This window comes from Bos indicus x Bos taurus, chromosome 13 (assembly GCF_003369695.1).
Source record: "Bos indicus x Bos taurus breed Angus x Brahman F1 hybrid chromosome 13, Bos_hybrid_MaternalHap_v2.0, whole genome shotgun sequence".
Taxonomy (NCBI): domain Eukaryota; kingdom Metazoa; phylum Chordata; class Mammalia; order Artiodactyla; family Bovidae; genus Bos; species Bos indicus x Bos taurus.
In genome coordinates, this window is record NC_040088.1 from 23,607,115 (window position 1) to 23,620,679 (window position 13,565).

At 57.2% G+C, this 13,565-nt stretch overlaps 1 protein-coding gene across 8 annotated transcripts in view; it reads left to right on the forward strand.

Annotated features, from left to right (window-relative positions):
• Nucleotides 1-13,117, forward strand: part of SNPH (syntaphilin) — a 45,349-nt gene extending 32,232 nt beyond the window's left edge. For 4 of the 8 annotated variants that reach the window (XM_027558953.1, XM_027558954.1, XM_027558955.1 and 1 more), the window contains 4 exons: nucleotides 2,279-2,375; nucleotides 2,966-3,172; nucleotides 5,466-5,615; nucleotides 8,713-13,117. In XM_027558953.1, the coding sequence (XP_027414754.1) occupies nucleotides 2,326-2,375; nucleotides 2,966-3,172; nucleotides 5,466-5,615; nucleotides 8,713-9,898 (1,593 nt within the window). In that variant the 5' untranslated portion in view covers nucleotides 2,279-2,325 and the 3' untranslated portion in view covers nucleotides 9,899-13,117. Of the gene's footprint in view, nucleotides 1-179; nucleotides 2,376-2,965; nucleotides 3,173-5,465; nucleotides 5,616-8,712 lie in introns of those variants that run through there. The other 4 variants (XM_027558949.1, XM_027558947.1, XM_027558952.1 and 1 more) reach the window with 4 other exon arrangements.
• Nucleotides 13,118-13,565: the final 448 nt, after the last annotated feature.

A 13,565-nucleotide genomic window follows, 5' to 3' on the forward strand; every position in this document is an offset into this window, starting at 1 on the left:
GAGCATAGCATTGACATATATACATCCCATAAGATAGATGGCTAGTGGGAAGCTGCTGTATAGCACAAGGAGCTCAGCTCCGTGCTCTGTGACAATCTAGAGGGGTAGAATGAGGGGTGGGGGGTGGGAGGGAGGCTCAAAAGGGAGGGGGTATGTGTGTGCATATAGCTGATTCACTTTCCTATATGGCAAAAACCAACCCAATATTGTAAAGCCATTATCCTCCAATTAAAAAAAGAAAAAAGACAGGTGATCCTTGAAGCCCTTGTCCACCCACTAGTAAGGACAATCAGCCCCTCCCCCATGCTCCTGGTTGAGGCCCTCCTGTGCCTAGGAGGTGTTAAGACATTGGTGGCCTCCTGGCAAGTATGAAGGAGCACCCTTGTCCCCCCAGCCCCTGTCCCACGGTTCCTCCTCTGAGGGCCAGCCCTGCGATTCCAGGAGGCCTGCCTGGGTGGTTGAGGCATGGTGGGTGGGATGCATTGCCAAGTCAGGTCGAGCAGCTCAGATAACAGGTGGGGTGCCGGCGGCTCCTGTACCTGGCACCTGACACCTCTGGGCAGACAATGCTGGCTATGTCCAGGCCCTCAAGGGAACAGACCATGTCTGTGTCCCAGCCAGGAAACAGGCCACCTGAGCAGCACCTTTGTCTGCTCAGGAGGCAGCCTCACCACTGGCCGGGGCGGCCGGGATCCTCGGAGGCCCTGACGTGGGAAGGGGTGGTGCCCTGGGCAGGGGATCCGTGCTTCGTGATCCAGCCCCTCAGCATCTGGTGTTGGCCTGGCTCAGGTGTTGGCCCTGCCCCACTGGGGCAGGGACTCAGGCAGTCCCTTCCCTCTCAGATTCCTCATCTGTAAAGGGACTAATCACAGCACTTCCTCATAGGATTGTTGGGAGGAGTCGATGGCGTAATGTACGTAACGTGGTTAGCACGGGGTCTTGGCGTGGAGTAGGGCTTGGCAACGGCTTCTCTCCCAGCATGGAGGAAGGTCCAGTGCACGGTGTCCTCGGCCGAGTCCTGTAACCCAGGCGACTGTCCTTAGTCCCTGCTCTGAGTGTAGAAGGAGGGGACTGGGGTCTCTGGAGCTGGCACAGAACTAGCATGTTGGCTGCAAAGAGTCCAGGCCCATTCCCTTCCCTGGCCTTTAGGGGCTCTGGGCTGAAGCCCAGCACAGACCTCCCACAACAGCCAACACAGCCCAGCATGGGGCCTCTCCCTCCCTTAAACCTCTGTAGAGCTGCCCTCAGAACCCAAGCCCCTACCCAGGAAAGGGCCCGAGGGATCCCCAGGCAGGAGCCCAGATCTGAGTCTCCCTACCCACTTGTCAAGAGGGCCGAGGATGGATCTCCACAGGCATGGTCCCTTCCTACTGGGTCCAGCCTACAGTGATGCTCTGAATGGGTGGGGGAGTGTCTTCTTCTCCCATCTGTCTCCTTCCTCATTTGCTTTGAGCCTGTGCCCTGAGTTCCTCGTGCATCCCAAAATGAGCATGCGCATTTGCATGGATGGGCACAGGCATGCCTGTGTGTAGCATGTGGGCAGTGGAGGTGGGGCGGGCAAGGGCTGCATGCCCTGCATTGTGGACAGGCCCCCTGAGCATGTTCACTGAGCCCTGTGCGGCACGCCTTGGAATGGCAGGGATGCGGTACCTTTTCATGTTCATGTGTATCCATATGTCTTTCTACACGTGTGCTGGTGTGTTGGTCTGTCTTGTCTCCCCTATAGACGGGAAGCCCCGAGCCTCGCACCAACAGGCACCCTGGGAAGGACGTCAAGACTAGCCCAGCCTAATCTGGGCTTCCTGGTGATGCTCCAGGAGTCCTCCAGCCTGCAGTCCCCTCCAAGGAGGAGGGTGGATTGACCAGCACAGGGGTGGGGGTCTGAGAGTCAGGGGTCCAGGGACCCTGGCTCACAGCCAGACTCAGTGCTGGGCTGAGGCAACCAGGAGGCCCTGCCCCAGTGCCAGTGTGACCTGGGGGGAGGCCTTTGCTCTTCTGGGGCACCATCCACTCATCTGAGGACACGGGGCTGGACTGATGATTTCTGGCCGTCCTGAGGCTCTGACGACCGTGATTTTAAGTTGGGTGGTGGGAGCCTGCTAAATTCACTGGTGGAGGCAGTCGTGGGCAGAGCCTGCCTGCCAGCCCCCTGCCTAGTCCCGAGTGTCCTGCTGAAGGGTGAGAGGAGAAGCCATGCCGGGCAGCGGCCCCAGCGAGAGGATGACGTGGCCGGGCCCGGCCCTCCCCACGGCCCCCCCAACCCGCCCTCTCTCCTCAGCCCCGGGGACACCGCCCATCCCGCCCCTCACCCGGACCCGCAGCCTCATGGCCATGTCCCTGCCAGGTGGTAGACGGGCCTCTGGTGGATCCCGCAGGTGAGTCTCCCCCTTGCCCGGAGTCTTGGCCTCTGAAAGTGGGGGGAGGGGGTCTCTGCCTCCAGTCCACCACCCACTTGTCTTGGAGCAAGTCATTGCCCCCATTTTTCCCGTCTTTAAAATGGGCTTGCTGACACTTGCCTCAGGAACTATTTAAGGGCTCAGATGACACTGTGGATAGAAAAGTTCTCTGAAGACTTAAACCACTGGATCCTTCCCATCATTAATATTGTTGTTCCATCCTCACAAAGACAGCATGTAGCCTTCCAGCCGGGCTCACCCAGACTCCACGCATGCCCCTCCTCCTGCCCCTATGCCTGCCTGCCCGGTCCTCTCCACCTCCGTCTCAATTCACGCAGGGCCCTTTCCCTCTGGGCTTGAGGGACCCTGGACGTTGAGGACCCTCGCTAGGGGTAGCTGGGCCCCACCCTTGGCCCACAGCCCTGCTCAGCCTCCGCCTCTGTCCTGGGGAGCCAGGAGGACCTGCCTCCTGGTTTTCCATCTTCATTTGCACTGTCTGTTCTGTCACCCCTGTCTGTTCTGTCCCCCCACTCTCCCCTCTGCTTCTCTCCCCGGCGGTGACCCCAAAGTGGGGGCCCTCTGGGCCGCAGCGGCCTGGCGGTGTTCGCCCAGTGTCCGCAGCTGCCCACCAGCCAGAACGAGCACCTGCCTCTTCTCCCTGCCTCCAGGCGCACCTCTCCACCCGTGAGTGTGCGGGATGCCTACGGCACCTCTTCTCTCAGTAGCAGCAGCAACTCAGGCTCCTGCAAGGGCAGTGACAGCAGCCCCACGCCCAGGTAACCAGCCCCTCCCTTCTGCCTCCCAGCTGGCGGGGAACCTGAACGCCTTGGGGCCTGGGGGGTGTGGGTGTTCTAACCATCCCCAACTCTAGCACACTCCCTGGCTGTGTGACCTTGAGAAAGTCCCTTCTCTCTGAGCCTCAGTTTCCCATCTGTAAGATGGATATGATCATACCCAGCTACACATAACCAAAGACAGTGGCTGAGACAAACTAGGGGTGATGCTTTCAGAACAAGGGGCCAGAAGTGGGCAACTCCCTAAAGTGTCGAGGACCCCACCTCCACCATCCTTGGTGTACAGCTGGCTCTGACACCTTCAGGCATCAGGTCCACGTCCAGGGAAGAAGAAGGCAGAAGGCCAACCCCCACTCCCCTCTACGCCAGGCTCATGTTTTCTGAGACACGACACGTTCCCCAGTAAATTCTGTCTACACTGTGCTGGCAGGTGCCAGGTGTGACTGACTGGCTTCAGGGAGGGTTAGTGCTTCCACGTGCAGGGCCACCTAAGCAAAATGGGAGTTCTGTTGGGGAGAAGGCAGGAAGCTGTGAGTTGAGGAGGCTAGGCTGTGGTCTGCTGGTGGGATAGGGGTGCTCCTGACCCCTGGATGAAAGCCTTGGCCCTCCCACCTCCTCTGGGTGGGAACTCCTCCTCCTTGGCACTGGTGGGAGCTGGGTGTGCTCAACACACATGCACATCTGCACCACCCCATGCAGGGGAGTGTGGCTGCTGGGAGCAGTGCATGTCCAGCCTGCCTCCACCTCAGGGTACAGCTATGAACAGGTCGATGTTATGAACAGTCAATGCACATCTGGGCTCCCATGTGCCTCTAGAACATGAGTGGGCACGTGCAGATGGGAAGGATTGACCTGCATTTGTGTGAACGTGTGTCCTAGAATAGTGTCCTAGAATAGTTGACCCTGGTCCAACAGGGGGGTTGGGGCACTGACCCCTTGTGCAGTTGAAAATCCACACATCACGTTTGGCTGCCCCAAAACGTAACTGCCTACTGTCAAGCAGAAGCCTTTATAACATAATCAGTTGACTGGCACATATTTGGCGTGTTATATGTACTATCAACAATATGCTTACAATACAGTAAACTAGAGAAAACAAAATGTTAAGAAAATTATAAGCACAAGAGAATATGTTTACAGCACTGTATATATTGACACGGTATGTTTACATTGTTTCTAAGATGAATCACCTGTCAGGACGTCAGTATTGTCTTATATGACACAAAGCGCTGTAGGGATTATATGCATCACTAAGACTAGACATCAAAAATGAAAAGATCATGTGAAAAAGAAATTCATATTTACTTACAGGTATAATAATGCATGTATTGATAACAATACACATTGATAACAAAGAAGCAGCAATACGATTGCTTCAGGGTAGCCTAGCCTATCTAATGAATGAATCGTTATAAAAATTTTATGGCATACAGTATTACAGTCATATTCATAATATGGTATGAGAAACATTGTTACATTTGTCTAAAAACCACTTACAGTGATGACAGACTGATAGGCAGTTTCTCCAATTACCAGAGAAAGGCCTACTGTAGGGTAATGTGATCCTCTGAAGGCACAGCTGTAGAACAGTGAGAAAACTTACACACCATTAATTTTATATTAACTATCACCCACCTTATGCCAGGGAAATGACAGGCTACCACTTCGGTACCTGCCTTACACAGAATGAACGTTTAGGCGATGGTGACGACGACAACACAGAGCCAGCTCATATGGTTCTTGCGGTACAGTGATTAGATTTGCACACCCAGTCACTCACATATACAACGGATAAGTCCTTGCCCACCAGGCAAGCCCCGGGATAATTACATGGAGAGAGACAGGCTTCTCCCTGTCTCAGCTTTATTCTCTGGGATGGGAGACTCAGCCCTGGGCTGCAGCGCAAGCCCTGGGTGGTACCAGGCTTGTCCACATGCTTTGTGATGTATCTCCCCACCCCGAGCTAGAGGAGCCCTGACCTCCCCACCTCGACGCTATGCTCTTCCCTCAAAGAACCTTAATAAAACCTACCTTCCAGAAGGGCCGGGTGTTCTCATGCCCACAGGGGCACAGGGGGAGGCCTGGCCTGCAAGGCGCTGGAGGCGGGGAGGGGGGCCGGGCACCAGAGGGGAGTGAGGCACCGGGATGGGTGGGCGGGGCTCCAGGGTGAGTGGGCGGGGCACCAGGATGGGTGGACGGGGCTCCCTCTCTCCTGGAGGCCCCGCGCATCGCCAGGCCCCTTCCTCGCTCCCCGCTGACGAGCGCCCCCTGGCAGGCGCTCCATGAAGTACACGCTGTGCAGTGACAACCATGGCATCAAGCCCCCCACCCCGGAGCAGTACTTGACGCCCCTGCAGCAGAAGGAGGTGTGCATCCGGCACCTGAAGGCCCGGCTGAAGGACACGCAGGACCGGCTCCAGGACCGGTGAGCAGGAGGCCAGGGCCCGTGGCATCTCTGGGAGGAAGGAGTGGCTGGGGGCTCCTCTCTCCCGCAAAACCCCACCCGTCCCTTCCCTCCCTCAGCTGCTCCTTGAAGCTTCAGGTGGCTGCTTAGGACCAGGCCGAAAGCAGTTTCCCCGGCCTCCCCGCCTTCCCTCTCACTCCAAGGCAGTGCTCTCTCGGTCGGAGCCTGGCAGCCCCTTTTGGCCACTTCTCGTGCCCTGGCTCCTTTCTACCTGGGGAGTAGGAGCCCAGGGCATTCTTCCCGGCTGACCTGCCCATCGCGGGGCGGGGAGGTTGGAGGGGGGACCGCGGGGGCGGGGGGTGGGGGGGGAAACAACCTGTTAACCCTCCTTGGCCTCCTCCCAGGGGGTCACCAGGGGCTCCTGACCTACCGTTCAGGCCCAGGTGCCTTCTTCCTCATTCATTGCGAGGAACCTTTCTCTGAACGCCCACCCAGCCCAGGGGTCTTCCAGGAGACTCCGTGAGCCTGTCTGAGCTCATTCTCCAGACCTGAGGGCCAGTCCTGACCCTCCCAGCCTTCACCTTTCCAGGCTGGTGGCTTCATCTTTATGATGGAAGCTTCAGGGCTGCCCTCTGACCTTTGCATCATCTACCCATCTTCTCCAAACTGTATGGATTCAGATACACAGCTAACTGTGAGCTGGACAAGGCGCCGTGCAGGGCACTGGGGGTCAGGGCACCATGACTACAGCTTCCTTCATCTTTTCTTTTTTTAATAGGACAATTTTATTGAGATATAATTCACGTACTATACAATTCACTTATCTAAAGTAAACAATTAGGTGGTTTTTTAGTATATTCACAGAATGGTGCAACCATCAAGAGTATCTAATTCTAGAATGTTTCCATCACTCCAGAAAGAAACCCTGTTCCCAGTAGCAATCATGCTCCCATTTCTCCCCCAAGAACCCCATCCTTGGCAGCCACTAATCTTTCTCCCTCTGTGAATGTGTCTATTATACATACACATACATACATATATATATATATATATATATATATATATATATATAATAAGTAAGTAAGACCACATCTTTCTTGACCAGAGCTCTGCCAAGTACCCCATTCAGTCTGTATTTGTTGTGGTTTGGAACTTGAGGAGGTCACAGGCAGCATTCTGTGGGCCTCCTTGTCTGCAGAGCCAGGATTTCTATTTCCCATTTTCTTCTCAGTGATGCCCTGGGTCTGCTTGGCCCTTTGCTCTGCTGTCCTCAGGGAGCAGACAGCCCATTTCCCTCTTGCCTTTCCAGGACTGCCCTGTGGCTCAGAGCAGGCCCCCTGCCCTGTGTGGTTTGGGCAGGATGCCCTGCTTTGGACATGCCTGCACCTCGGCTCCTCAGCCTCTCCACCCACGACTCGTGCGGTAACTTGGCCGCTCTCTACTTACTGTGTTGTCACCCTCCACACACACTGTGAACAGTGATGCTCTCATTCCCGCAGTAGCCTGCCTGCTCCTCAAAGATGGCTTTACACTCTGTGCTTTCATACACTGTATCCCCACTTCCAAGACGCCCTTTTTCCCCATCTCACTTCCTTGGCAAATTTATCCTTCAAGACCCAGTTCAAATATAACATCCCACAGACCACCTGAGACCGAGACAGGGCTGGGAAGCCACAGCTCTGGGGTCCTGCCAGCTCCAAGGAGGAGTAGGCCCAGCCCAGCTGATCACGCCCAGTCCCTTCTTCCAAACTCACCCTTCCTCCCAGGGCTCAGCGTCAGTGAGCAGTATTACCCTAGAGTGAGCCCTCCACCGCAAGGCAGGAGGAGTGGACAGTCTTCTCCGCACCTGTGGGAGCTCTGAGCCCCTGCAGGTCCCCGCTGCCACCCCACTTCCATCGCCAAGCTGGGCCCTGCTGGGCAGCCCTTCCTTCCCTTCTGCCCCTTCCAGTTGATGCCACTGCTGATCTTGTGGCCCCTGCAGCCCCCCAGGGCCCAGGCCCTTCAGTGTTTTGTGGAGTGAAATTCCTGGGCCCATTTCCTGAATTTCTAATCTGCCTTTGAAAAGAGCACGATGCTGGATCTGGGTTGGTCACTCTGCTGGCCTTATAAACCCCAAAGCGACGGATATGCCATTTGGATTTTATTTATGTGAATGGAGGGTTTGGGATGAGTGTCTGTGTGCAGGTTGAGTTCAGTTCCATGAAAGATTTTCCTCCTTTCTTACTGCTTTTAGCTCATCCTGATGAGTTTCACCCTGGCTTTACCTCTGGACTAGATGGCATCATTTCCTACTTCACCTCCCTCCCCTGCACTGCCCCCCAGATTCATCTAAGCCTCAGGGATTTTAAAGGCCTGAGAGTTTCTGGCGGAGACTCTTCTGACAGTCCATGTTGCCTGCTCTTGCCTCTCCTCTTGGGAGTAGCTCTGTGCCTTTTTCAGCAATCTTCTGGGCCTCTCCTCTCGACAGTACTTACAAGAAGGACACATCTAGCACAGATAAGACAGCCACTCTGTTCTCATCACTCTCCTCGGACTCATCCACCACTTCTCACCCCTCCCTTGGAGGGAAGATGTAACATTATCAGCTACATTCACGGCAGTAATTTCTCTCATAAAAACAAAGTGGTTTGTCACCCTCTCCCCGCAGTCTCTGGCCAGATAACCCTCCACTGAAAATTTCCAGCACCGGCTTTTGTAGGAGGCCACATCCCTCTGGGCAGAGCAGAGATTTTAGGTTTTGTTTTTGTTGTTTTATGTTAAGAGTTTTAAATGGATGTATTAAGTTTTTACAGCAACTGCATTTTTAACTGAGGTCTTCATCATCGACTCTCTTCTTTGGGTAGTGGAGGTAAAAGTGGGCGGTCGTCGGCATTTCGGCTCTAGGGGGTGGGAATGCGATGGTGGCTTCTTGTCCCCAAGGAAGGGGCTCCTCTGTCCTGACCCCTCACCCCTCTCCCACCCCCACTGCTTCCCCAGTGGAGTAAAGAGGATGAGGAAGACAGCATCAAGTCGTTCCTTTGTTTTTAGTGCTTTTTGTCCTTGGGGACAGCCCCCTCCTTGCCGGTCCTTAATGGAGTGCCCGGCCAGGTGATGAGCGCAGTGTCTCATCCGCTCACAGGGACACAGAGATCGATGACCTGAAGACGCAGCTGTCGCGCATGCAGGAGGACTGGATTGAGGAGGAATGCCACCGCGTGGAGGCCCAGCTGGCCCTGAAGGAGGCCCGCAAGGAGATCAAGCAGCTCAAGCATGTCATCGACACCGTCAAGAACAACCTGATCGACAAGGACAAGGGGCTGCAGAAGTACTTCGTGGACATCAACATCCAGAACAAGAAGCTGGAGACGCTGCTGCACAGCATGGAAGTGGCCCAGAACGGCTTGGCCAAGGAGGACGGTGCGGGTGAGTCGGCTGGCGGCTCCCCGGCCCGCTCTCTCACCCGCAGCTCCACCTACACCAAGCTGAGCGACCCTGCTGTCTGCGGCGACCGCCCGCCTGGGGACCACCCTGGCACCTCGGCCGAGGATGGGGTCGACAGTGGCTTCGCGGCCAACGATGACACCCTGAGCCGGACGGAGGCGTTGGAGGCCAGCAGCCTGCTGTCGTCAGGAGTGGACTGCGGCCCCGAGGAGCCCTCATCTCTACACAGCTCCTTCAGCCTGGGGCCCCGCTTCCCCGCCAGCAACACCTATGAGAAGCTGCTGTGTGGCACGGAGGCCGGAGTGCAGGCCAGCTGCATGCAGGAGCGCGCCATCCAGACAGACTTCGTGCCATCCCAGCCTGACCTGGACACCATCCTGGAGAAAGTGACCCAGGCCCAAGTCTGCGGGATGGTCCCCGAGTCAGGGGACAGGCGCCTGGAGCCGGATCCCCACCCTCCGGGGCCCAGAGACCCCAACTCTGCAGTGGTGGTGACGGTGGGGGACGAGCTGGAGGCCCCGGAGCCCATCACCTGGGGGCCCACCCCACACCACCCTGGTGCCCACCCAAACCCCAGCCCGTCGGTGAGCGTGGCATGCCCTGTGGAAGAGGAGGAGGAGGCAGCCACGGCCGAGAAGGAGCCCAAGAGCTACTGGAGCCGCCACTATATCGTGGATCTGCTGGCCGTGGTGGTGCCCGCCGTGCCCACGGTGGCCTGGCTCTGCCGCTCCCAGCGGCGCCAGGGCCAGCCCATTTACAACATCAGCTCCCTGCTGCGGGGCTGCTGCACGGTGGCCTTGCACTCCATCCGCAGGATCAGCTGCCGCTCGCTGAGCCATCAGGGCCCGACCGGCACGACCGCTGGAGGCAGCTCCCAGCTCTGAGGAGGGCCGGCCTGGGCAGAGGCTCCCACAGCCCAACTACTGATTGTAGGGGTGCCGCCCTCCCTCTCACACCTTCCCCTGGGGCATCATCTTATTTCTTTAGTTTGGGGTTTGGAGGTGGCTTTTTCAGGATAATAACCGTATCAGAGGCTGGGAGTGAAGGTTGGGGGAAGGTGTCCGAAAACTGCAACAGGAGAGAAGGGAAGAGAGACCGACAGCCGGGAGGCCCACTGATCAGACACACTGCAGAGAGAGAAAGTGGTGAGGCCCCCACCCCAGCCCCCCTGCCCACCAGGCCCCCCACACAGGGCAGCCGCTGCTCAGGAAGTCTCCCGTGTGATGATCTGGGGAGGCCAGCCTTGACTTGTCAGCCCGGCCTCCTCATCCCCCGCCCCCAGGTCCTGTCTGTTTCCCTGTGTACGCCAGGCCTTGTCTCCCAAGCCGCCCCTTGCCCTCAGCCCAGGCTTCTGGGCCAGTATTATCTCCTCAGATGGAGGCAGCTGTGACCCAAAGTACAGGCAGGGGACTGGGACTCAGAGCAGGTCTGGAACCACTTGGCCTGTGCTGAGCTCCAGCCTCTTCAGACTTCTCCCCACTTGGGGTTTGGGAGCACAATCAGGCCACGGGCTGGAGGAAAGATGGTGATGGGCAAGAGGTGGCAGAGGGCAGTGTGGGTCCCCTGTCTGTCTGTTCATCTCAGACCTTCCCCACCTCACTTTTCCTCTTGGAGTTTCTGACGGTGTCAGGTCATTCTTCTGTGAGAGCCAGACTGGCCTGAGCCCCAGCTCCCATCTGGAGACTCTGCCAGCACAAAAGGAGGAGATGGGGCTGGCAGCTCAAGGAGGCTCCTCCAGCCTCTGAGATGAGGCCTTGCAGCCTGGGAGGCAGGGCTGGGCTCAGCAACCCCAGCTGGTTTCACTCCAGCCTCTGGAGCTCACCCAGGTTTCGCCAGAGACCTTAGGACCAACTTCTGCTTTGCACTATGTTCATTTTGGGGCTTGGTTCTCATGCATCTCGGGATCTCCCGTGAGGTGGCTGCTTGCTTTCTAGGATGAGGGTTCCTAAATCTTACACCTATCTGCCTCTGGAGGAATATCCAGCAGGGTGAATGGCAAGATGAGGTGCTGAAGCCGTAATGTCCGTCCAGGCCAAAGCAGGGTGCTCTGGGATGTTTCCTAGGTGGGAGTGGAGTGGGGCTGCCAGCCCAAGCCCAGTCAACCTGGAAAGGTTCACTGGCACCCCCCTCCTTCCCTGGGACCACGTCTGGGTCCCCCAGCAAAGCTGCTGACACTTTATTAACATTCTTATTTTACAGAGTAAACCCATTCCTCTTCCCCTTCAGGGCGTATACCTGTCTGCTCACCCCACCCACTCCTCAGAGTTACGCCCTACATTGGAGCAGGGGTGGGGAGCATTGCTGGGACCCTGTGTCTTACTCAGCCCTCTGGCCTAGGGGGGCCCTCTGGTTCCGTCAAGGTGGCTTGCCCACCCCGCTGTTTCAGCAGCTGTCACCTGACTCGTGGACTCTGCCCTTCCTCTCTGTGCCTCCGCTGGTGCGGGGGACGCCTGCATGCTGGGGGTGGGCAGCCAGCCTAGCCACCAGCTGGGGGGAGAGCCCCTCAGCCACGTGCTTTGCGCCTCCGAAGCCCCCCTGTCCTCACTCCAGGCCTCAGACCTGCCATCCTTGTGGAGCTCCCCCCCGATCCCAGCCGAACCAAACCTGAACTCTGGGGGCAGGGCTGGGCTGCCCCACGGGACCCAGGGGTCATGACGCGGAGGGGCAGTGGACATCCCCCATCCAAAGCCAAGCCGAGACTGGCCATGGACCCCGCCTCGTGCCGTGTACTCACGGAGCTGCGCAGTGTCTCCTTAGAAATAGTCAAAAGCTTTGCCGAGAAAATAAAGATATGACTATATTTGACAACATAAAATCTATATATTTTTCACCCCTGGAATCTAGTCGAGCTGCATAGCCCCTCTGCTCCTGTCTGCGTCTTGCTGTCTGTGGCCTTCCTACTGTGTCTTGTGTTTTGGTGGACGTGGTCAGGGCCGGGGCCGTGGTCCGCTCTGTCCCTAATTCTGAACAAGCCCCTCGGGAAGAGTGTGGACTCAGGTCTGTGGACAAGGTGAGAGGAACTGGTGCCGCCCTGTACTCTTGCTCTGGCCTGAGACCTGCCTGCCTGGTCAGAGGGGCCCCAGCCCACTCCGGGTCCTCTCTTTTGTGGGGTCTGGTGGGACCTTCGACAGGCTTTGTCTCTTGTCAATGGAGGAGGCGACTCTTTGGCCCAAGCCCGGGACAGGCGCTGGGACCGTGTCAGCCAGGCTCCAGCTCGTGCCTGTGTGCGTGTGTGTGTTCGGGATCCCGCATCTATGCAAAAGGGGCAGAGCTGCCTGGGAGGCTCCAGCGGTAAGAAGCAGCGGCCCGCCCGCTCAGGCTCCAAGCCCAGACTGCAGGGTCCAGAATGTGGGGCTGGAGGCAAGGCCAGGGCCCCGGAGCCTCCAGCTGAGTGCTCATCCTCCAAGGCTCCCCTTTTCCTTCCTGCTTAATACCTCCTCCTGTTGGGCTGTGACCTTCTCTCCTGCCCTCCGCTTCTAGAGCAGAAATCTCTGGGGTCTCCCCTCTCCCCAGCCTCTGGCTGGAGCTGATTAGATCCTGAGCAACACTGTTCTCAGGAATCACCTTGTGGAACTGCTGGTCCCTTGGAGCCCCGCTGCCAGAATTGGCTTCCCCTCAGTTGTGGGGTCCAGGCCAGAGTTGGCCCGGCTACTCCTCTGGTCCAGGCTCAAGCAGGAATCAGAGTCAGGGGCAGTACTCTGCTCAGAGAGCTGGCCTCAAGTGAAGTTTATTCCAAATATCTCCCAAGGGGATAACTTAGCTTTTCAATGAACACAGTTCCCAGTCACCAGTAGCACCGGCGTACCTGGTAGCGCCTTGCGGGGGGCGGTGCAGGGGGCAAGTGACAAAATTCTGGGGTAGAGGCCTACGGAGGGGCCTCTGCCCAGTGAACTCATGACCCCTCTGTGACCTAGGGGTCAGTACAAACAAGTCATAGTGCACTGTTAAATTCAGCCATGCCCTTGACAGAGAATTCAGGGGATACAGGAAGGGGGTGGGAGGTGGGGAGGGGTCTTCACTTTTGTCTCCTTTGTCCTATTGATCTGACAGAGTTGTACCTACAGCAGAACAGCTCTGGATTAAAGCATGAAAACACAATCAGATCCATCGCCTGTTTTCTTTATATTGTGTCTTTTGGGGCAGTGAGGGGGATAAAGGGGGCTCACGCTGTCCCCACCCTCATGGGAGTCAAAACTCACACCCTGGAAAGAGCTGAGGGGGCAGAGATCTTTCCTGAGGTAGAGGGGACCTGAGAGCTGCAAGCTGGCTCAGCTCTACCGTGCGTCATTTGGGGGTCACTTGGCACCCCCTCGGTGTCAGTCCCATTGGGCCCTGAGAGTACACCTATTCCATCCTCTCCAGCACCCCTGAGGTGATTCTCACACCTACAGATGCAGAAGCCAGCTGGAGTCACTGAGCAGGGGGCGCTCTAAAGCCAGTGCCCCCCTCCAGAGCCCACACTGTCCCCCACCACCACCCAGCCATCCCAGCCTCACACCAACAGGCAGCATGTGACGCTGGCCAAGCCAAGCCAAGCCATGCTGTCAAAGG